The sequence below is a fragment of the Prenolepis imparis genome, unplaced genomic scaffold, assembly GCF_030444845.1.
Source record: "Prenolepis imparis isolate NDT839.2.m4 unplaced genomic scaffold, iyPreImpa1.0 SCAF_11, whole genome shotgun sequence".
In the NCBI taxonomy this organism is placed as follows: Eukaryota; Metazoa; Arthropoda; class Insecta; order Hymenoptera; family Formicidae; genus Prenolepis; species Prenolepis imparis.
The window spans coordinates 12518628-12544039 of NW_028141169.1; the positions used below are offsets into that span (position 1 = coordinate 12518628).

The window sequence follows — 25412 nt, forward strand, 5'->3', positions numbered from 1 at the left end:
AAGCAGTGGTATCAACGCAGAGTACTGACGCAGTTGGCATCACTGAGCGACATCCCGAGTATAAACTTCGTGCGAGGATCGTATTGTAATTGTCGCGCGCTGTTATTCTCTCAAATATGCGTCGCATATCATTAACGAAAGCGCGTAAAATATGTGTATTATATTGTGTAAGTACATAAAAGACTTCATATAGAGTACGAGTAAAAGAGGAGGAGGCTTGGGGAGAGGCATCGGACAACGATGGAGCAACCTTGTCGTAAGAGGTATATATGTATTTCGTTTATTATTTATTACTTGTAAAATTATAATAACCACTCGTTTATCTCCGCGATAACGATTCATTTTACATAAATGTAATGCATAGGATGGATTTTGGATATTTTACTTTTTATTCAATGGCTTTTAATAATTTTTTAATAAATAAATTATAATAAAATTCTCATACATACAACTTTTTATATGAAAATTATATTTTATCATATTTATTTATATATATATTCAGATCTAATTTATTCGATGGAATATAATATTTATATATAATTTACATAATTTATTCGATTAATTGGCGAAAGATTAATATAATCTTTATTACTTTTACAGGTGGCATCACTGCGTCGCGTATAATAAACAAAAGCGCATAAAATATGCGTACGATTAAAATCGGGAGTGCCGTATAGAGTCGCGTACGATTAACGTCGGGAGTGTCGTGCGATTATTTTATTTGGCTGATTAATGAATGGTCGTATTTTCGCGAGCGTGTGCTGTGTAAGTGCCAAAAAGACGCTGTAACTAGGTACGAAGAAAGAGGAAGAGGAAGAGGAGGCCCGGGGAAACATCGGGCAACGGCGGAGCAACTATGCGGTAAGCAGATTATAATTTAAAAATTATATACATTAATATTATATAAATATATAAATAAATTAAATATATATAAATAAATATATAATTTTGTATATAATTTATATATAAGTTATATAATTATATATATAATTTGTATAAATTTATTATTTTAATTTTTATTAAAATAGAGTTGAATAAGTTAATATTATAAGAATAAATTTGGAATAAAATTTAAAAAAGTAATTTGCGAGAAAAAATAGATATTTAAGGTAATTTACAGAAAAATAAAAAAATATTACATTGAATTTTATTATATGTATACAATTTTAATATTGCTTATACAATTTATAATTATTTAACTTTTTAAAAATTAAATTTTATTATATTTTATATAAATTTTTAGATCTAAAAAAATAATTAGAAAGTTTAATAATTTTTATGACGTAATTTTATTAAATATATTTTACGATACGAATAAAAGTTTAATTGCGCATTATTGACTTCTTCAAATATTAATTATTTTGAAAACTATTTTGTATACATATAATTTGTGTTTTTTATGTGTTACAGATCTACGCTTTGTATTATAAAGTTTCGCTGTGTTGCGCATCGTATCGGTGAGTGTATTGCATGTATAAATATATAACATTATCTGTATACTATGTATTAAACACCAAAAATTAACTAGAACGCAATTCAGAAAAACAGTTAAGAAATTATATGTTAACTTTATATTAAAGAAATTAAGAAATTATATGTTAACGTTTTCATTAAAACAATAAATTACATAATTTTATTAAAAAACTAAAACATATATGCCAGCAAATAAAAGTATTAAAAATTCTCGTTTTTTTTGATCATGTACATTTACATATTATGAACATGATTAAAACTTTCTGGCGATTATTTCTGTGTAATACATTAAAATAATATAATACAAATATAAGGGCTGCGCACAATAAAAGGAATAACAAAAAGAATAGAGAACAAAAAACAAGAACAGGAAATAGGGAATAGTTTAATATAAAATATATGAACATGTAATTTAGTAACGCAAAATAGAGGAACAGAGGAATAGTACTAATTTGAAGTGATGAAATTTACTAATACATCAGTAGAAGATTAAACATCAGTGAACATTTTCTTTTATTTTATGAAACACATTTTAATTTTATAATAGTAAAATTCGTAAAATATAAATTTTGTATAGGGTATTTGACAAATATATTCGCGTTAATTAATTGTATGTTATATAATTTTAATTTTTATAATTAACTTGTTCAAGTAATTAAACGCATTTTGTATATTATTATTATTAGTTTAGTAATATTATTTTTATTAAATTATCTTTCAATTTGTTTTCTTATCGATCGATCACTGATGAGCGATGTATGGGATTTCTTTAAGAAAAAACCTAAATTTAATATAAATACAAAAAAGATGATATCTACGATATTCATTGATTATCGTATTCCCCAATTATTCCTTAAGTTTGAAATTTTGATGCAGTAATATGCTTGTGAAGAGATTTGAAAATAGCAGTAAAATTTTTAACATTAAGTTATTTTTTACAAGTGACAAATTCTTATAATTTTTCATAAACTCTGTAATTAAATTCTACGCACTTATATTTGTAATTTCATGAAATAGTATGTTTTTTTTAGTATAAAGCAGCAAAATATTATAACAAACATAGTAAACTTCTACTATATTTTAAAATACTAATAACTTTCTTTGCTAAAAAATTATCTATATTACTTACTTATTTATTCAAAATTATAAATTTGCAATATCTAGAAAATCGCTAAAGAGTTTCTTTCTGAAAAGATATTTTTTATTTATAAGAATTAGTTTTCATTTATTATTTATAATTTATTATTTATAATTTTTTTTTTTTTAATTTCTTATTGGTAGCTTGTGTATAATCAGAATGCGAACTTGTTTATTTTGCAAGAATAATTTTATAACTTTTATTGATTTGTCTGAACAAGAATTATTAAAAAATGAAATTAATAGAGATCACTGGCGGATCCTGGAGGGGGGGAGGGGGGGGGGTAAAACCCTCTCCTTGCAAATTAAAAGAAACAGTTTTGCTGAATTTGTTAAAAAAATATAAATAAAGAAAAACAAACATTAAAGAGCTATCGACGTCAGGATCCGCTAATGTATATATATAAGTATAAGAGACACTGTAAATTATACTCATTACGCATTTAAGGAGTTAAGTATAGATTAAGTCAGACATACTACGAAATGATGAGATAATTTCATTGCACGAAAATAATTAGATGAATTTCGCCTAATTATTTTCGTACAACAAAATTATCTCATCATTTCGTACTATGTCTGACTTAATCTATACTTAATTTCTTGAATGCGTAATGAGTATAATTTACAGTGTATCTTATACATACATATTGTATATATTATATATATATATATATATATATATATATATATAAAGAATTTCGCCTAATTATTTTCGTGCATGAAATTATCTCATTATTTCATCCTATGTCTGACTTAATTTAAACTTAACTCCTTCAATGCGTAATGAGTATAATTTACAATGTATCTTATACATACATATTGTATATATTATATAGATATAAAGAATTTCGCCTAATTATTTTTATGCAACGAAATTATCTCATCATTTTGTCCTATGTCTGACTTAATCTAAACTTAACTCCTTGAATGCGTAATGAGTATTATTTTCAGTGTATCTTATACTTTTATATATATATATATATATATATATATGTTTTATATATATATTATATATATATAAAAGTATAAGATACACTGTAAATTATACTCATTACGCATTCAAGGAGTTAAGTTTAGATTAAGTCAGACATACTACGAAATGATGAGATAATTTCGTTGCATGAAAATAATTAAGCGAAATTCTTTATATCTATATTATATATATATATTATATATATATATATAAAAGTATAAAATACACTGGAAATTATACTCATTACGCATTCAAGGAGTTAAGTTTAAATTAAGTCAGACATAAGACGAAATGATGAGATAATTTCGTTGCACGAAAATAATTAGGCGAAATTCTTTATATCTATAATATATACAATATGTATGTATAAGATACACTGTAAATTATACTCATTACGCATTCAAGGAGTTAAGTTTAAATTAAGTCAGACATAGGACGAAATAATGAGATAATTTCGTTGCATGAAAATAATTAAGCGAGAAACTCTTTATATCTATATAATATATATATATATATATATATATATATATATATATATACACTGGCGGATCCTGGGTTAAACCCTTCCCCCCCCCCCTTGCAAAGTAAAAGAAACAGTTTTGCTGAATTTGTTTAAAAAATATAAATAAAGAAAAACAAACATTAAAGAGCTATCGACGTCGTTGATCCTGAAATAAAAGCTAATCATGAAACCAAAAATATTAAATAAAATAATTTTGCAAACCCCCCTCCCGTCCCCCATTATCGACGTCAGGATCTGCTAGTGATAGAGATAAGTAGCATTTTCCAGAGTAAACTATTCTAGTTTTTATTATCAAAAAGACAATATTTGCTCGCCCAATTATTAGAGACAATTCACGATCTTATAAGTATAAGTAGATAAAAAATTGATTTGTAGCCATGAAACATTGTTATTAAGCTCTATAATATCTATTAAATTTAGCACTGTTTTAATTATTATATTTTCTTTATTGGATAAAAGTTTGTATTTAGAAAAAGTTTTTGTTTGAATTAATTTCGTTCCGGTATAAAGAGTTCAGGATGCGTTTTCAGTGAATCATATTAGGAAAACGCGCTGCATTTTTTTCGCAGATGAACCGCTTGAGCATGGAAGCAGAGAATAAATTGAGATATGTGATTGCTCATTTCTAGTTGCCAAAGAAATATGCAAATAAGTGAATAGAATAAGCCAGCATCACATATAAAAGAAAAACTTATTTTAAGAACAAAAGCGTTTAACATATCGGTTGTGGTCAATAATTTCTTGCTCGGACATTTATTTTTTAGAACTGATAATAAATCTTTGAAGCAATACCCATTTCATTATATAAAAACCGTGCACTATTAAAACACTATTATTATATTATTGTCAATTTTCGAGTAACTGATCAAAATACAGCTACTGCTTTATTTTGTAATGCCATGCTAAAGTATATATACACAACCCGAACTCTGTAATATAATATAAAATTATAATGTAACATTTTCTCTTAATAATGATGACGCAATCGATTTTTATTTTATCGATTATTGAGATAGATATTTAATTTAAAATGTTTTTTTTTATCATTCTAATGTAAATAGTTTTATCTTGAAAATATTGATATATATGAAATGACAGTATATATTATTCTCATATATGCAAAAATAAAAGAAATCGGAGAAAACTATTTTTTTATCATTTTAGTATATGAAACATGTGTGGTGATTCTTCAATTAATTTGTTCTGCTTTCATTTGTAACAACAAATCTCGAAAATGCAATACTTTTGCAAATTTTCTGTCAATTTTTTTGTTTCTGTATAACTGATTATTTTTAATTATAATAGTAGTTTTTTAATTTTTATTTTGCTTGTAAAATTTTTTCTGTATGATTTTCGTGTCGACAGTTTAAATTCTGAAATTTAAGTGAGTGGGAAAGAAATAATTATTTTCCTAATATTTATTGAAGTATTGTAGATGTATTTTTCTCTCATTTTTCTTAATGACATAAAATTTTTACAAAATTTTAAATTGCATTGTCATTTATAATATATAATATATATCGTTTTTAAATATTATAATAGAGCAATATATGCATTTTATTATAAAAAGAACTCTGTAAAGTGACTGCTTTGCACTCTGACGGTGAAGTAAAAAAAATTAACATCGCGACAAATCCACATTTGTCCAGTTACAAGTCGACACTGTGTTTCGTTCCTGGAAAGCACTTTTAATTTTATCAGAAATCTATTTCCATTTCGATATAGTTTATTTTTATTTTTGTATTAATATAAAAAAAATAAATAAGTTGCAGTATAAACAATACGATAAACATTCTATATACAATACATTTAAAATCATTTCTATCTTAATACTGTTATAAAAACTTAAAACGTAATACTTATAAATAATTTAATACTGTTATAAAAAATATACAAATTCGTCAGATGTATATAATATTAAAGACTAATAAATATATAAACTATAAATAAATGATAAAAAAACAGATATAAATTTAAAAACAAAAAGTTAATAAGATACAAAAGTGTGTAACTTGTGAATTTTATAATATCTTCGTCTTTATATCACGTGTGTATTAATAATAATCAGATTGACGCGTTAATGATTCATGTCATTAAGCATCAATTTACAGACTTAAGTAGGATTTTTGTGCGTCATCTCACGTTATCAAAATATGCACACATATGAAGGGAGACAAACAAGTAAAAAAAAAAAAAAAATTAAATAACTTTTATGATCTCTAATATTTACGGATATAATATATGCCAGGAGCTTTCCAGCAAGAAAAAATAGACAAATAGACACAAAGATAGACACAATGTCACGTGATTATTTTAACCATCTCAACGAAGAAATATCCTTTCGTTCCGAATCTGTAAAGAGAAAATAAACGTGATTATAAAAACCATTAATAAATTAGTTTTATTTATTATTTTTTACTAAATCATTATTGCATTAATTATTTAATTATTAATTAATTTATTTAATATATCAGTTACTTTTATTAACTAATTATTTGATTATTTAATTCATTTAATTTCTTAATTAGTTTTATTAAATAATTATTTTATTAATCAGTTATATTAATTTGTGTAATTAATTGATTATTAATTAATTTTTATTAAATAATTATATTATTTGCTTAACTACTTAATTAATTTAAATAAGATTTCTAGGTAGAAATGATGAAGATGAGAGAAGGCATCTCCGTCTGATCTTGACCTTGACATACATATGTATATTGTCAAGGTGATCCGGAACATTCAAAAGATTTTAGCCGTCATTCTTCATCAAAAATTTATTAAGAAATAAAGTGAGAAAAATCGGTAATTATATGGAGATGGAGATTATTTCCTAATTTCGTCTAAAGTTTTAAGATTTTTTTTTAATCGACATAAAGTTCGGATTAAATTAAATGGGGGGGAGGGAAGCTATTCTATGGCTTATTTGACGAAAAATATCGTCCATTTATTTGTAATTGCTTGAGAACTTTGAATTAATCGAATTCGAATTAATCGTCCAGATTTACAATGACTCAAACTATACTGATGGTTTCTACATTCTTTTCGTTACGATATAAATGGTATGCGAGACCTCCCAGAATAGGTACAGATAGTTCTAAGTAGGTGTCCTTATACAGGTAACATGATTATCGCAAATTTCGAGGGATGATCACGTAGTTGTTAACATTTATAAATGATGATGTCTCTTTTGGGACATTTATATATGTGTTCTCTTATACATAAATACGACCCGTTCTGTGTGTATGTAAATCTATTTTACGGGAAGATGTTGATTTTCCTCTCTCTCTTCTTTCTCTTTCACTCTTTCGCAATTCTGAACATAAAGCGCATTCCAGAGCTAGGACACGTACACACGTAACTTGCTCGCGCATATGTATCATTTTTATCAGTGAATATATATATAGTATATTAGAACTTTTCTAATCGGGATATGATATACTGATATTTTATTCAAAATTTATATATAAAAATATAAATCGTCATACTTTATATATAAGAAAATATATATATAGAAATAATGAAAAATTCAAAAAAATAATGTAAAATAATAATAAAATTCGAAATAAAAATATGAGTGACCTCTCTATATAAGAGTATTACTATTATTATTTCATATTTTTTTAGAAAATTATAATTAAGTGATTGTAAAAGGATGCAATTATAATTACTCGTAAAATATATATGTGAGCGAAAATAAAAGAAATTTGAATACTGTTGCCAGATTTCGCGATAATGATAGCTGTATTCTTGTTTCTCCGCGTTATTACCTGAAGATGAAATTTTGACAGATACACCTCTGACAGATAGGTCGCTCTACGATGAAAGGACGCTCGCCGGCGATTTTACATTCACACGGTGTCTCCGAAAAATAATATTTGGATGGTCGTATTATGTCCTTAATGTTTGTGCTATATGTTAATCGGCACGTTCTCGGTTAAGATTCTTATTTAATCGAGAGAAGCCGGCTGGCTCAGCTGACACACACTCCAATTATTATACTGAGCCCTAGTATATTTCTTTGGCGAAATTATGTAAAGTCTCCACGCACACAGTTTCGATGATGATAAGTTGAAAAAAGGAGGGTTAATGCCAAAGCAGATGCGGATTGGTCTATTGAAATTGTCGTAGGAGTTGTTGGGAAGTGCTAAGAAATTTGGGATATACACGACAAACATAATTTCAAAGCTAATGTAAAAATTGTTTAACGCAATAAAAGAATTTAGCACAAGCTCACAAATGTTGGGGGAGAATGTAATGTAAAAAACTGTGTACTTCTTTCCAAAGACATATAACTTGCAACTTAATTAATAAATAAACTAGACTAAATTTAATAAGCAATTAATAAATAAACTTAGTTAATAAATAAATAAACTAGAATTAACTTAATTAATAAACCGTAAAAAAATGTTTCGTATTATAATGATTATTGTTTTAAATTATACCAGAGAAATGTGTTTCTTTCTCTCTTTATTACAAACGATCGAACAATTTGCCTTTGTAAGATTGTTAAAAAATTTAATCTTAGTGTACATCAATATATTGTTCTCTTTTTTCTTTCTTTTATACATTTAATGACAATTTCATAACATTTGTACTCAGATAGATAAAACAACATTGACTTCTTATAATTAGTTTTAAGAATATTCCATCGCTGTTTATATAAACTATTAAACTAACTTTACATTTTACATAGACTTTGTTATGTTGTGCGTGACATGTGATAGAAACATATCGGTATTAAATAAGATTTTGCATGTCCTCTGATAACTTATTTGAAGTTCAACAACAGTCCATAATAAAAATTTCACATTGACAATTTGTTTCGTATAATTTGTCTTAAAGCTATAATTATTAAAAATTACTAGCATCGACAGATGCCTTTATTGCTCTACTACTTGTTTTCAATTGTTACATGATTTATATGATTTTTATTTATTATTGTAGATAATAATTAACAAATATTGCAGATATAATTTTCAAGCCAATAAACAATGCAATAATAGAATAATATTCTACAATATCAACAATGACAGTACATATATACATATATATGTCGTTTTTATAATATTATAATAAAGCAATACAGACATATTTATTATAAAAAAACTCTGTAAAGTGACTGCTTTGTACTCTGATGACGAAGTAAAAAAAAAGCTAAACAGCGACAAATTCATACTTGTCCAATTACACACCATTTGGACAGTATTTTCCAATTGGATACTATATTTCGTTCCTGGAAAGCACTTTTAATTTTACCAGAAATTTATTTTCATTTTGTTATAGTTTATTGTTATATTTTAAAATATATATAATATAATAAAAATAAATAAGTTGCAGTGTAAACAATATATACGATAAACTTTTTAAACAATACATTTTAAAAATCATTTCTTACTTAATACTGTTATTATAAAAAACTTAATACTGTTATTATAAGAAAATTAAAACTTAATACTTATAAATAACTTAATACTGTTTTAAAAAATATACGAATTCGTCATATGTGTATAAGAAAAGAAAAGAAAAATAATAATATAAACTATAAATAAACGTTATAAAAAATAAATAATATAAATTTAAAAACGAACAGTTAACAAAATACAAAACTGTAACTTGTGAATTTTATAATAATATCTTCGTCTCTCTCTCTCTCTTTATAATAACATCTTTGTCAATACGCGTGTGTATTAATAATCTACTGATTGACGCGCAATGATTCATGTCATTAGGCATCAAATTGCAGATTAACTAGATCGTTTTCTCGTTTGTGAGTCATCTCACCTTATTAAAATATGTAGAGCACAACGAGTAAAAGAAAATTAAATGACTTTTATGATCTCTAATATAATATTATGCATGATATGCCAGGAGCTTTCCTTCTAGAAAGAAAACACAGATAGACACAATGTCACATGATTGCGGCTATCAAATAGAGAATTTTTATAGTCCCGAAAATTGTTAAATATTTTTGATTATTGTATTTGCGATTATTATTTATTAAATTTATGTATATATGGTGGAAAGCTCCCGTTATCATTCATATTATCGTATTAAAAATAATTGCAATATATATAAATATATACATATACGTCTACTCTTCGGTGCTCTTCTCTTGCGCTTTTCCAGCAGTCCCTTGATCTAGCTTTCGCTTTTCTACCAGTCTCGTGATAAATTTGCACTTGGGATAATATTTGACGTGCTCTTGTATAGGATCGTCGTTCTTTCGCCAGTACATTGCACCTCCCGCGCAATAAAAACACAAGGTTTTGTCATCATTGTATGCACACATCCAGCCAGCGGCCGCTAGATCTTCACCGCTCTGACTCCATCTTTCCGGATACTTTTTGAAAGTCTCTAATCTACTCTCGAAGGTGCAGAAATGGGGAAACTTAGCTCCTATTAGATCGCCGCGAGTAACCGAGAGAACGAGATCTAATTTCTCGAAGTAGACCTCGATTATCTCATCAAGCTCATCCTGGGAGAATTTGGATGCGTCCAGTTGACATATCTCGCTATGCTTGGGTACGAGTGGACAAACTGTCGGGTTGCCGTCCAATGGGATGTTTCCGCAAGGTTTATTGCAGACCATTTTACATTTTGAGGAAAATCGTTTGTGCTCTTCAAATGGATCTTCACGGTTACACCAGCCGGATATCTCGACGTGACAGTCGAAGCATTTCATCTTGTCATCCTTCCCAGTGTAATAGAACCCGGCTGCTGCGAGTAGATTGGGAAGAGTTTTCTTGTCTTTCGGCGCCGTCCATGCGAGTAAGCTTTTCAATCTAACGTTTTCGAACCGAAGATGGTCCTCTTCCATTGACTTGTTGACGTTCGCTACAGACTTTGCCATAGTAATATAGAATATGCCTCGTTTGATAATTCAGCCACCTCAACGAAGATTATTCCTTTCGTTACAAATCTGTAAAGAGAAATTAAACATAATTATAAAAACTTTTAATTAATTATATTTATTTATTATTTTTTACTAAATTATTATTGTATTAATTATTTTATTTAATTTTTTATTTAATTATTATTTTATTAATTAAAAGTATAAGATACACTGTAAATTATACTCATTACGCATTCAAGGAGTTAAGTTTAGATTAAGTCAGACATAGGACAAAATGATGAGATAATTTCGTTGCATAAAAATAATTAAGCAAAATTCTTTATATCTATATAATATATACAATATGTATGTATAAGATACATTGTAAATTATACTCATTACGCATTCAAGGAGTTAAGTTTAGATTAAGTCAGACATAGGACGAAATGATGAGATAATTTCGTTGCATGAAAATAATTAGGCGAGAAATTCTTTATATCTATATAATATATATATATATATATATATATATATATATATACACTGGCGGATCCTGGAGGAGGGGTTAACCCCCCCCCCTTGCAAATTAAAAGAAACAGTTTTGCTGAATTTGTTTAAAAAATATAAATAAAGAAAAACAAACATTAAAGAGCTATCGACGTCGTTGATCCTGGAAAAAAAGTTAATCATGAAACCAAAAATATTAAATAAAATAATTTTGCAACCCCCCCCCCCCCCCATTATCGACATCAGGATCCGCTAGTGCGTACGCATAATACGTAACTTGCTCACGCATCTGCATCATTTTTATCGATAAATGTACATATATATTACAACATTTTTAAACGGGATATGATATATTGATATCTTATTTAAAATTTATATATAAAAATATAGATTGTTATGTTTTATATATATAAGAAATATTATATAGAAATAATGAAAAAAATAAAATAATGTAAAATAATAATAAAATTCAAAATATAAAAATATATTTTAATATTCATACAAAACTATCTCTTTTTTTTCCTTAATATTTGTGTAATTTTACATTTTCATGATATAATTAATGTTCGCTACACGTTGCGATGTTTTTCATAGATATCCTCACTTCCATTTAAATACAAAATTTCTTATTACTTTGAAAGAATTTTATCAAAATTGGCGGAATGTGTTAATGAAAGCACGCGATAAGATTATGTTCGGAAACAAACGACAATTTTAACAACAACATTGCGCAATATAATTAAAATTGCCTATCACACTTGTTTACACATTAATAATGCGTCATCATAAAAAGACTATGTATCATTTGACGTGGAATTGTTTATATCGACGCGAAGACGATTTTTTAAAATAAATAATTACAACATTATTCTTAATATTATTAAATTAAATTAATAATGATACAAATTAGAAAATGTTAAATAATGATGTATTTAAAATAAAATTAAAAATAAAATTAATGATGCGTGATAAAATCCAAAATAAAAAGAATATATTAAAATACAAAATCAAATTCAAATTATAATTCAAAATAAAAAATATTACTATATATTATTATTGTTTAGAATGAAGTATTGCTAATTGTAGGATCCGAATTTTATTGAAACTTTATATATGTTTTTAAGAAATTCTAATAAATATTTATAATCAAGAATTTTAGTAAATTAAGAAATAATAATTGATATTTAGATATACGAGTATAATCGAATAAAAATTTTTGGACTTAATGAAATATTATATGGAATATCATTATTTTTTCCAATATATTCAATATATTCAATATATTCAATATATCAAACATATCATATCTTTATATTCTTTATATATGACGTGTGTGTGTGTGTGTGTATGTTTCAGATTTATACAGCATTAATTATTATTAGATCGACAAAACTTTCTAAATAACAAAATTATTAATTTTGACGTAATTTGATGTTTAAATGACGTCAAATGATTAATGTTCTACCTGGGTTATTCGAATATTTTATTTATTCTATTAGATATATTGTTATGGACAAGGTCATTGTCATCAACAAAGTCATTATTAACAGAGTATTATTGTTGTCGCGTGTCGAAATGTAAGAAATATATATAAATTAATATGTTTATGAGTTATTTTGTAACTCTCTGCTAACGATCGTTAACAATATAATAAGAAGTCACAAATACAATATAAGTATGTTTTACAGCAAGACTTTTTTTAATATAATCTATATTATTATTTATATATTCTACATACACAGATTTAAAAACAAGATCTCCCTTAGGAACAAAAATTATCCTTATATATTCATATTTATAAATATCTATAATTATATGTAGAATGTTTTATGTGTACATATTAGATATATTTCTTTTTATTTCCTTCATATTCGTTTATATAGCAAATATAATAAAATATGATTATATATACGGACAACTCTTTCTCGGGCTATTTTTTATTCTTGTGCTAAATATAATAGATGTTATGAGTGATCTCTCTAAGATAATATTATTACTATTATTTCATGTTTTTTAGAAAATTTTATAATTAAATATCTCTGAGCTCTGATATTTTTTGAAGAGATCAACGTTTTTTTTTCTACGGGCTTCTATTTGTAAAATAATATATATGCGAGCAAAAATTAAAAGAATTGGAATACTATTGCGAGAATTCGCGATAAAATGATAGCTGTATTTTTTGTTTCTCCGCATTATTACCTGAAGGTGAAATTTTGACAGATCCACCTCTGACAGATATAGATCGCTCTTCGATGACAGGCCGCTCTGGCGATTTTACATTCACACGATGTTTTTGAAAAATAATATTTGGATGGTCGTGTTAATATGTCTTTAACGTTCGTGCTATATGTTAACCAGCACGTTCTTGTTCAAGATTTCCACTTGATCGAGGAGCCGGCTGGTTCTGCTGACATGCGCCTCAATTATTTAATATATTTCTTTGGCGAAATTATGTAGTCTCCGCACACACAGTTTCAATGATGATAAGTTGAAAAAAGGAGGGATAATGCCAAAGCAGACGCGGATTGGTCTATTGAAATTGTCGTAGGGGTTGTTGGGAAGTGCTATAAGAAATTTCGGATATACACGACAAACATAATTTCAAAGATAATGTGAAAATTGTTTAACGCAATAAAAGAATTTAGCACAAGGTCAAATGTTGGAGGAGAATGTAATGTAAAGCTGTGTACTTCTTTTCAGAAACACATAACTTGCAACTTAATTAATAAATAAAGTAGATTAATAAATAAAGTAAATTTAATAAGCAAATAATAAACTTAATAAATAAATAAACTAAAATTAACTTAATTAATAAACTAAAGAAAAATGTTTCGTATTTTAATAATTGTTTTAAATTATACGAGAGAAATGTGTTTCTTTCTCTCACTAATACAAACGATCGAACAATTTGCCTTTGTAAGATTGCTAAAAAATTTAATCTTTGTGTACATCAATATATATTCTCTTTTTTTTTCTTTTATATAATGACAATTTTCATAACATTTGTACTCAGACAGATACAACAATTACTTCTTAGCTTTAAGAATATTCTATCGCTGATATATATATATATATATAAACTATTAAACTAACTTTACATTTTATATAGGCTTTATCATGTTGTGTGTGACATGTGATAGAAGCATATCAGGATTAAACATAAGATTTTGCATATCATCTCTTCTTCTGATAACTTGTTTAAAGTTCAACAACAGGCCATAATAAAAAAAGTTTCACATTCACAATTTGTTTCGTATAATTTGTTTTATAGCTATAATTACTAAAAATGACTAATGTCGACTGATACCTTTATTGCTCTACTTATATTTTTTAATTGTTACATGATTTATTTATATATTATTGTAGATATTAATGCGCAAATATTGCAGATATAATTTTCAAGCCAATAAGTAATGCAATAATAGAATATTCTACAATATCAACAATGACAGTATTCATCTACAAAAATTGTTAACAGCACAATGAAAATAGAGATAGTTATTGTAGGCTATAGATCAAATCAATTAGTTGCAATTATCATCAGGTTTATCAAAATTTCAATTTTTTTAATATAATGAAAAATTTTGAGTTTTTTAAAATATTACATTATTAGAAAAACAATCAATGATTTTACATTATATATGTATATATATATATATATTTACACATTATATATATATATATATATATATATATATATATATATAATATATATAATGTAAAAGCAATGTTGTCACTAATATAATATTTTTAAAAAACTGAAGATTTTATTTAAAAAAATTGAATCTTAATAAACCCAATGATAATTGCAACTAATTTTATATATAATTCAAAATATATTATTAATTATTAAAATATTATTAATTTGAGTCAAATATATAGGAAATGCCCAGATGTAAAATATATTTGAGAAGCAATAAATATTTTAAGTAATTCAAGTCTATCAAAATAAGAAGAAATATCTGCATAATTTAACTAAGCTTCTATTCGATATTAATTTTTTTATTTGCTGCTTTATAATAATGAAATATGTATAAATAAATATTTGTACATCTTTCTTCATCTCCTTTTTGTACATATTTTCAATACAAAAAATAAAATTGATATTTGCAAAATATATATACATAACAATATATATTTTATGTAAAATGTGTGTGTGTGTGTGTGTGTGTGTGTGTGTGCAGTGTCATATGACCAATAAATATAGGAACATCGATTTTTCTAAATCTCATCAAATATTTGTCACACTCTTTCAAATGCCTATCTTACATTTTGCAGTTAAGATAAGAAGATACGAACATAAGCACGAATCTTTAATCTGCACAATGGACAAGTCGTTAGAGCCGGTATACAGTTGTCACACGTCGCTAAATGTCCACAAGGTAAAAACACTATAGCTAATTCGTTGTCCATACAGATCTTGCATAAACGGGCCTCCTTCAATTTTCTATTCTCCTCTCGCAAAGACACTGAAAGAAAATGACGCCAATTATTTAACGCAAGTTACGTGTGTCCGTATTTCTCCTTCCGGGAAATTAGATTATATATGTATTTGTGTAGAATAATATCTTGGAGTTTTACATATCTCTCAAACGAAAGGAAATTGCGTTAAGAAGCATTATCAGCAATGTGTTTGCGTTGATAAAATTAAACGTTTACACAGTTTAAGTCGTGATATCCAGTATACGATAAGAAATAAAAATAAATAATTCAAAGAAAAATTACATATAGTCGATTTTATAAAAGTTGTTCAACGATAGAACAATTATTTAATCATCCAAATTTGTTTCATGGCTTTACGGTATATAAATCCATTGTTATAGAATGTAAAAAAAATTGTTAAACTAGTATAAATAAAAATATAAAAAATATAATATATATAATTATATATAATTATAATATAATATATATAATTTTATTTATATATTACTTACTAATATCATCTGGTTCATTATCCATTTCTTTCCTATGATGTTTCCTTTCACCCGTATCAGATTCTTGTATAGTTTCCTTACTTGTAGAATCGTCAGATTGCATAACTTGATTAAATAAAGCCTTCAATTCTAAAGATGATGAGGTAGGAGTACTATTATCGAGCCTAAAGAGAGAGAGAGAGAGAGAGAGACGTGTTTCTCAATGATGATTCAATGACACAAGTATTTTTCATCGTACGCAACAGAATGCTGCATTCCACGTTTAACATACCTAGTATGTTCTTCCATAAGTTGATCATGTAGAACAGCTTCTATGAGATGTGTAGCATTTATGTAGGGTTTGCCAACTTCTTCCATTCTTCTCTTCAGAGCTCTCGTTACTCTGTCCACATGTAATCCAATTTCAAGAGCAGCCTATACACAAAGTTATACATTGACTAACTTCATTTATACATTGCAAATTGACATCAAACATCAAAGAAGTTTAATACAAATATTACTGATTAATGAGATCATTATATTTACCTTAGCTGGAGGGGTATCTAGTAGCATCTTAACTGTTACATCTGTTATTGATTTGCTAGATTGTAAAATTGTGGGACTAGAAGTAACTGTAGTATCGGTGACACCTGCCATAGGTGTCACTGTATCTGATATAGATCTATCTGGTTCGATAGATTGTAAAACCGAAGGTGTGGAAGTAACTGAACTCTCTGTAACATCTGCTACAGACTCTGCATCTGTTATTGCTTCGCTAAGTTGTATTGTGGGAAGAGATGCAACCGAAGTTTCTGTGGGATTGTTAACTTCTGATACATCAGCAAAAATCTATATAAAATAAACACAAATTAAAAAAAATATATATAATTGGAGATAGCATATAAGATGTATATATGTATATAAACTCTAAATTAATTAATAAAATTGTAGGAAAAGATAAAAGTAATACGATGGTTACCGAAAGATTTAAGGATCCTCTTGTATCTATGCTGTATTTAATAAATTTGTGACCACGCATGAGGATTACAAAGCCACAATTTGAAAACCAGTACGCATGCTCAATCCATACATCGTCTGTTGGTTGCCAACCATGTAATCCTCCATCGCAATGAAAGCATCTGACTTGGTCATCAAATCCTGTGTGCCAAATGCATAATAAGATTTTAGCAAACATTTCATCAATTTTCTGGTATATGTATAATGTATATATGTGAAAAAACAAATAATTCTTTCTCTGACCTTGGTAATAGAATCCAGCAGTAGCTAACATCTCTGGAGTTTGTTTGAGATTTTTCGGCCATTCTCGAAAGGTCTGCAATCTCTTTTCAAATGTTGTATATTGTGATTTCGATACTGTATGCATTTGTACTCCCAATTCTGTTAAATTTGTGCTAGTGCCAGGCAAGACTCTGACTAATCCAAATGTATCTATTAAAATAAAATTATTCAATCGATAATTGTATGCGAAAATATATAAATCTAGTACATTTAGTTTTCTAATTGTAGATAAAATTAAATATTTATGATTCTTATAAATGTTATTATGAAATAACATACCATCTTCTGTTTCTCTCATATAGAAGTCACAATTTGGAAAATTTAATTTATGAGCATGTTCTGGATTGTCGCCAGCTTTCCAATTCATTATAACACCTTTGCAAAATGCGCATTCCACCTGTCAATTTGTAACAAAATGTTATGCGAGAATAGAGAGATATATATATATATATATATATATATATATATATATATACATATATTGTTATATTTTAATATAATTTTTAATTATTAATCTTTTCATTGTGTTCAAATGAACTATTTTTATTATTATAATCAGAAATCTTTATTTATCTTTTCTAACTTAAAAAAATCTAAATACACTTTCCAATATATTTACGATGAGCGTAATTACTTTGCTTTAAAATTAAAATTAATAAGAAAATTGTATTAATTTTAATTTTATTAAAAGTAAATTTAAATGTAAAATTGTATAGATTTACGAGTTAAATTTTAATTAGATTATGTACAAATTGCCTGTCATTCTTGTTTCAATTTCTAAGAAACAGAGAAGAAGGATTTTAATTTTGATAACAAAAATAGTTCGCATTTCCAATGAAAAGATTAAAAAATAATTTAAAAATACATAAAAAATATATAAAATTCCTTTAAACGTTAATAAAAAAAAAAAAAATTAAATTTGTTGATAACTCAAATTCAAAATATATCAATAGTATATAGTGAAAGCAATTCCTTTACCATATCTTCATACTGAAGATAATAGAATCCCGCTGAAGCGAGCTGCTCCGGACGAATGAGGGAAGCCAATGGCCAGCTGTCAAACGTCCGCAGCCTCTGCGTGACAGTCTCGTACTTTCTCAGAGGATCCGACGAGGCCGCGGCGAGAGAGTCCTGGGGACTCTCGGACCGCCGTCGCGCGTTCGTCGTCGATGACGACGACGACGATGACGTCATCGAGCCAGCTGTCACCGGGATGAACGGGACGTTGCAGGTGCCAGCCGGGTCGAGGACGAACGGGCAATTCGGCGCTTCCCGGCGATGACGCGCCATCGCCTGGTCGCCGTAGTTCCAGTCCGACACCATCGTCCCGCACAGGAAGCACTGCACCTCCAGGCAACGTCCGCTGTAGTAGAAACCCGCCTTCGCGAGGCAGGACGCGCCGATCGCCGCGTTGGACGGCCATTCGCGAAACGTCGCGAGCCTCTTCTCCTCGACGTTCATGTCTTGATCGATGCGACGCGGATCGAAATTCGTTTACACTTCTTCTACTTCTTCTTCGGCGAAGCTGTCGTCGATCGAGATGCCGAAGGTCATCTTCTCGTCTAATGGTGCATCTTTAGATATAGGTCGCCTTATTGGGTTTCCCAGCTTTCCCTCCCCTCTACCCGCATCAGGGACACGATTTTATGTTTTCTTACTTGCACGATATTTATTCTTCACTCTCGCGGCAGATTCACTTTTGCCTTCTTATTACACTGTGACATTTCAGTCTCTCGTGAATTAACCTCAATCTGTGCGGGAGGTGACATGACGGAAGATCGAACTCGAGGTTTTTGATTATTTTGTAGATTTTCTTTCTTTTGCGACTGATTCTATCAACGATTGTCAATAATGGGTGGATGTATAACCGTAAACACACAGAAATTTGTGCGCCTGCGCCACACGTGACAATCTGCGTATAAATTATCAGTATTTTTTATCTATATGCATATTTTTATCTGTTCATTTTTTGTTATCTCATCATCTTTTTATATATAACAAATATCGAAAATAATTTGGAAAAATGTTGCTATATTTTAATTTTTTTAATTATTTTATTATCTTTATTTATTTATTTAATTCTATTCAATTATTTTATTATCTTATATTTTATTTATTTTTAATTATGTTATGTCAAAGTAACTCCGAAAAAAATGTTGCATTTGAAATCTTTTCATATTAATGCTATAGATGTAATAATTTTTTAATCGTAAGGAATGTAAACATAAATAAATAAATGGAACCATTGTTTTTCAGGAAGAGGAAAAAAAGAAAAAAATTGGAACGTTTTGAAGAATATGTATAGAGGGAAATTAATGAGAAGCGCCAAATGATGTTTACGTCTTCGTAATTGATACGTCATTGACGTCGAACACCATCTTGTTGCCGTCTGAACTTTATACAGTGGACACTCGCACAGTGTACTTTTCCCTTCCGATAAAATATTGTTTACAATAATGGCGACAATAATGAGATTGGTTAAAGTAAGCTACTTTTAATTAATTAAATGTCAATTATATATTTAATATGCGTTTAGCTTTTCTAAAACATATGGTTATGTGTTATATTTTGTGTACCTTTAACTTCCCCCTCCCCTCGTTCTTTATATTATAAATAATAATATTTTTTAAGTGAGATTTGCTAATCATTAATCGAGAAAGTATAAATCTTCCTTTTCTTATTTCATTTATGATTTCTTTAAAAGTTTAATTTTTGTATTAAAGATCAATTAAGAGATATATCTTAATAATAACTTTCTTTTCCAGGTGAATTTTACGAGCAGGCGTTTGTATAGTTCCAAAGCCAACTTAAATGATGTTGTAATAATAAGTGCTGTGCGAACTCCAATGGGCTCATTCCTTGGGTCCTTGTCAAGCGTATCGGCCACTAAACTCGGTGCAGTAGCTGTGCAAGTAAGGATCTTGACATTAAGCACAGTTATCAACGTTTTGAAATTAATTATAAATAGTACAAATTATGATTAAATATATCTTTTATTGTTTTAGGCCGCTGTTGAAAGAGCTAGTATTGCCAAAGAACAGGTCAAAGAAGTATATATGGGCAACGTCTGCCAAGGTTTTTTGGGTCAAGCACCAGCGAGACAAGCTGCGTTATTTGCAGGTCCTGAAAATGTATTTTTTAGTCTTTTATAACTATAACATTTTATACATTTAGTAAATTTTCACAATAATAATAATAATAATAATGAGATAGGTCTTTGAATAAAGACTTTATATTGATAGAAAAATATATAATCTAATTTATTATAGTGCGTGTAATGAAATTATTATAATCTGTCATTCATTAGGTCTTCCAAAGTCAACGATATGTACTACAGTGAACAAAGTCTGCGCAAGCGGCATGAAGAGTATCATGCTGGCCTCTCAGTCTCTCCAGTGCGGTCATCAAGAAATTATTCTAGCTGGTGGTATGGAATCTATGTCTAATGTGCCATATTACTTATCACGAGGTGTAACGCCATATGGCGGAGTAAAACTTCAGGTTGAATTATATTCCTTTTGTTTATTTCTTTTGTGTTTATTGCTTTATTTATTGTACATACTGTACAGTTGTTGACACAGAAGTTGTGACACTTTATATTTATTGAATTTAATATTTATTATAAATTTTCCACGGCATTTAAATTTATATTACACACTGTATACGCAAATTTGACAACATCAGGATTATTTATCGCGCATAAGCACATGACAAATGATGATTTGCATCCTGAATTTTACTGCACATTTTAAACTCATTAAAAAAAAGTGTCCACGACTACATAAAAAAATATTTACATGGCATAAGTAATTAATATCGCGCAATTTTTTTTTTACAGGATGGTATTGTATTCGATGGATTGACTGACGTATATAATAAGTGTCACATGGGTAACTGCGCTGAAAACACTGCTAAGAAACTGAACATTACTCGCCAGCAGCAGGACGAGTATGCTATCAGCAGTTATAAACGCAGTGCCGCAGCTTATCAAAATAATGTATTTAAAGATGAACTCGTATCTGTAAGTGTGCCTCAAAAGAAGGGCAAGCCGGATGTAATTTTCGCAGAGGATGAGGAGTACAAAAGAGTCAACTTTGAGAAGTTTGGCAACTTGAGCACAGTTTTCCAGGTAAGGGTAACATTTGGATGAGTTGAAGGGTACGATAAACAATTTATTCGTATTGATGAATCCTTGTTTCTTCTATCTTCTCTACGTATACAGAAAGAAAATGGTACGGTGACAGCTGGAAATGCATCCACTCTAAATGACGGTGCGGCTGCATTAATTTTAACGACCAGCGAGATTGCTCAAAGACTGAATCTCAAGCCTCTGGCCAGAGTTGTCGCTTTCCAAGATGCGGCAACGGATCCTATAGATTTTCCGATCGCCCCGGCATTTGCTGTGCCATCGGTAAGTCATCTATCAGTGAAACGATTGATTTTTTTGGAATATTGAACTTTTTATGAATTTTTGATGTGTTTTCAGCTGCTTCAAAACGCCGGAGTTAATAAGGACGACGTAGCTCTTTGGGAGATCAACGAGGCGTTCAGTGTGGTAGCTGTGGCAAATCAAAAATTACTTGACATTGATCCCTCCAAGGTAAACGTTCACGGCGGTGCTGTTTCACTTGGACATCCTATAGGGTGAGTTTATTTGAATAATTTCCAAGATTCTTTCTTTCTGAGGACATCCCTCTCTCATCGTATTATTAAGTTAATTAATAAAAATAATTAAAATTATTAAAAGATAATTATTAAAATTATCAATTATTATTATTATATTATATATTATTTTGTTATATTATTATATTACATTTATTATATTTATTAATATATATTATATATAATATATTATTATATATATTATATATTATTTATATTTATATATTTATATATTATATAAATAATTATTATTAATTATTAATAATAAATATGAATCTCTCTCTTATAGTATGTCAGGAGCACGTATCGTAGTACACTTGGTGCACGCTCTTAAAGCCGGGGAGAAAGGTGTCGCATCAATTTGCAACGGAGGTGGCGGTGCATCCTCGATCTTGATCGAAAAATTGTAAGTTTGCCAATTGCTGCTGTTTCAATACTTATGAGATGCCACGCGATCTATCTTTGTTATCGATAATACACATATAAATTGAATTGTGTACAAAAAAATATTATTTTTATACTACGAAATGTGTATACTTTTAAAGCAATATTGCAGGTGAGGAGTGTTTTTTTATAGCTTTTCACTTTTATATAAATGTGATTACATAGAACAATATTTTACAATTTTTCTATTGAAATATATATGTGTATATTTATAAGTAAAGTATATACAATTTTTAAGAAAAGAAGCAATATAGGAAAGTATAAGAAGATATATATTTTCTTCCTCTTCTTCCTGTGTACTTTTCCTATATTGCTGCTTATCTTCTTATACATTTTATTATATAGAAATACATTTTTTTACGTTTTATTGTCAATACGATCGACTTTTATATAGACGTTTAATTTTTAAACGTCATCATAATGTGAATTAAAAATATTTCTCAAAGGAAAAAGCATATATTGTATGATTTTTAGGTATCATCCGGTATCCTTCCCACCAAAATTAACGTTATACACGAAAAATCCTTGTCCACTTTGCGACGTATTAAAGAACGAGCTGCGTTTGCGTTTCTCTGGTCGTTATCAGTTAGAAGAAGTCGACATCACTGCGCAGGATAACGAGCGTTATTTTAAATTGTACAAGAACGATATACCAGTCCTTTTCTTGGAGGGCCAGTATCTGTGCAAACACCGATTAGATGCTGATCTGTTAACAAGGAGACTTGATGAATTGACTTCGAGAAGAAAAAATACATAAATTAAGAAGGTGAATAACTCGCATTATTATCGATATTATTCATTTTTTAAAAATATAATTACGTATAAATCTAGTTTTCGTCTTAAAAATTTGAAATCCCGGTGATTATCTGTAAACAATTGCATCTAAAAATCTATTGGACCAATTTCAATACTTCCATGTCTATCTTTGCGTTCGTTTTCTCTTTATAATATCTGCTACTGTTTTTTTGTTGCTCTCTTTCTCTCTTTGACTCTCTCTTGCAATGGGTAGGTCAGGAAATAGAATAATAGAGATATGTGAGCTTACAAAATACACCCTTTAACTTCAAAGCCTTAAAAACATGTGTATTTTGGAACTTTATTCTGCCGGAAACAAAATACAAAGTTCCTTATTCAGAAAAACCTAAAATAATATAACGAGAAAGACTATTCATAGCCCAGTATCTTTTTATAAAAAAAATTCTTGCAACGCAATGTGTGTCACATACACGCAGTTGGTACCCGGGTACCCGTACATTGATGGAAAAAGGTTCAAACAATTATGCATCGCGATAGAAAAATCTATCGTAGCGATAGCTCACTTCCATTGTACCATAAGCAATGATTGTTTTAATTTAAATAATTTAAATCTTTTTTTAAATAATTTAAATTGTCAAATATATATTTCAAATATTAAAATATATATTTTAAATATATATTTATATATAATATATATTAAATATATGTATAATATATTTATTTCGAATATCAAAATACATATTTTAAATATATATTTCAAATATATATTTAAAAAATATATATTTATTAAATTTAATTAATTAATAATATTTTAATATTGAAGGGCAGGAGGGGAGGGGGCAGGATTTCGGTGAATCTCTCGATTCTTCCGTTCGGCTGTGCTTCTCTTTCCTTCGCGTTTCAATTCCTCTCCTCTCTCCCTCTTTCTCTCGCCCTTGACGATCTCCCTTTCTCCACAATAGACCGGACTCGCTCCTTTCACCCTCCCTCCCTCCCTCTCTCTCTCGCGCGCGCGCGCACGCGTGCGTGTGGGTGCGTGTGAATGGGTGAACGTGCAGACCGTTCGTCGGCGGCTCGTTCTTCCTCAGTGCGTGCCTTACGCGGGCACCGTGAAGTACTCGTTTTATACTCGCGCGGCGATTACGTGGCATGCGCGCGTTTTCCGGGCAACGAGAGGGAAAAGAGAGAGAAAGAGAAGAAAAAAAAACATCGGTAAGAAGATAAGAAAATAGAAAAGAATAAGTGTACATGTAAGACGCGAGGGAGGAGGGAAGAAAGACTCCTCGATGGACGAAGAGAGAGGGAGCGAGAAAGAAGTCGACGGCGAAGGAAGGAAGATGTAAGAAAGAGACGAAGAGTAGAGGGAGAAAGAGGGAGCCAGACGAGCAAATAAGTAAAGGGGCGAGTATCTCACGCGCGCGTCTCGCGAACGCGTCGCTTTCCTATAGTCTTTCGTCTCGTTTACCGATTGGTTATCGATAAAAGGAGAGAGAAATACAGAGAGTGAAGAAAGAAGACTGTCATCTTCTTCTCGCGATTTAGCCTTTTCTTTCCCGAAAATTCGACCGCCATCGTGGATCCAGACTCGTCAAGCGACTCCATTATCGATTCCGTGATCGATCCGCGCAAACTCGGAGTTGAATCTTCAGTTGCTCAAATAATGGACCGCGGACGAGAGGAGGAATTATAAAATCCTGTAGAAGAAACGCGTCGTCGCCGACCGGGTGAGTCACTTTTATCCGACCTAGTTCCGTCACCTGTCATCGAGCTGTCAAACGTGCGAGAGAGAGAGAGAGAGAGAAGAAAAAAAAACAGTTCGCGATCCGCCTGAAGTTTGCCGCTCTCGCGGAAATTTGGCGCGATGTGAAGTGATATTTTTTTCCGGGGGGA

At 29.0% G+C, this 25412-nt stretch overlaps 3 protein-coding genes across 6 annotated transcripts; 1 reads left to right on the forward strand and 2 right to left on the reverse strand.

Annotated features, from left to right (window-relative positions):
• Positions 1–10062: 10062 nt before the first annotated feature.
• On the reverse strand, positions 10063–14117 carry LOC145942757 (death-associated inhibitor of apoptosis 1-like). The gene is made up of 2 exons (XM_083049765.1): positions 13648–14117; positions 10063–11028 (listed from the first exon to the last, which is right to left on the reverse strand). Exon 2 carries the CDS (start codon positions 10957–10959, stop codon positions 10201–10203), a length of 759 nt encoding a protein of 252 aa, XP_082905891.1. The 5' UTR covers positions 10960–11028; positions 13648–14117; the 3' UTR covers positions 10063–10200.
• Positions 14118–15215: 1098 nt separating this feature from the next.
• Diap2 (Death-associated inhibitor of apoptosis 2) lies at positions 15216–19121 on the reverse strand. Its single transcript, XM_083050336.1, has 8 exons — positions 18639–19121; positions 17940–18057; positions 17622–17810; positions 17341–17519; positions 16908–17210; positions 16654–16796; positions 16383–16546; positions 15216–15917 (listed from the first exon to the last, which is right to left on the reverse strand). Exons 1-8 carry the CDS (start codon positions 19119–19121, stop codon positions 15727–15729), a joined length of 1770 nt encoding a protein of 589 aa, XP_082906462.1. The 3' UTR covers positions 15216–15726.
• Acat1 (Acetyl-CoA acetyltransferase 1) lies at positions 19104–25317 on the forward strand. 4 transcript variants are annotated; one of them, XM_083050340.1, is made up of 11 exons: positions 19104–19209; positions 19917–20143; positions 20426–20572; positions 20666–20780; positions 20968–21161; positions 21499–21789; positions 21883–22071; positions 22147–22304; positions 22612–22728; positions 23241–23532; positions 24346–25317. In XM_083050340.1, exons 2-10 carry the CDS (start codon positions 20117–20119, stop codon positions 23521–23523), a joined length of 1521 nt encoding a protein of 506 aa, XP_082906466.1. In that variant the 5' UTR covers positions 19104–19209; positions 19917–20116; the 3' UTR covers positions 23524–23532; positions 24346–25317. The 4 variants fall into 4 exon arrangements, with proteins under 4 accessions (XP_082906466.1, XP_082906465.1, XP_082906464.1 ...); XM_083050339.1 differs by lacking the exon at positions 19104–19209 and adding an exon at positions 19328–19449; XM_083050338.1 differs by lacking the exon at positions 19104–19209 and having other exon boundaries at positions 19927–20143; positions 24351–25317.
• Positions 25318–25412: the final 95 nt, after the last annotated feature.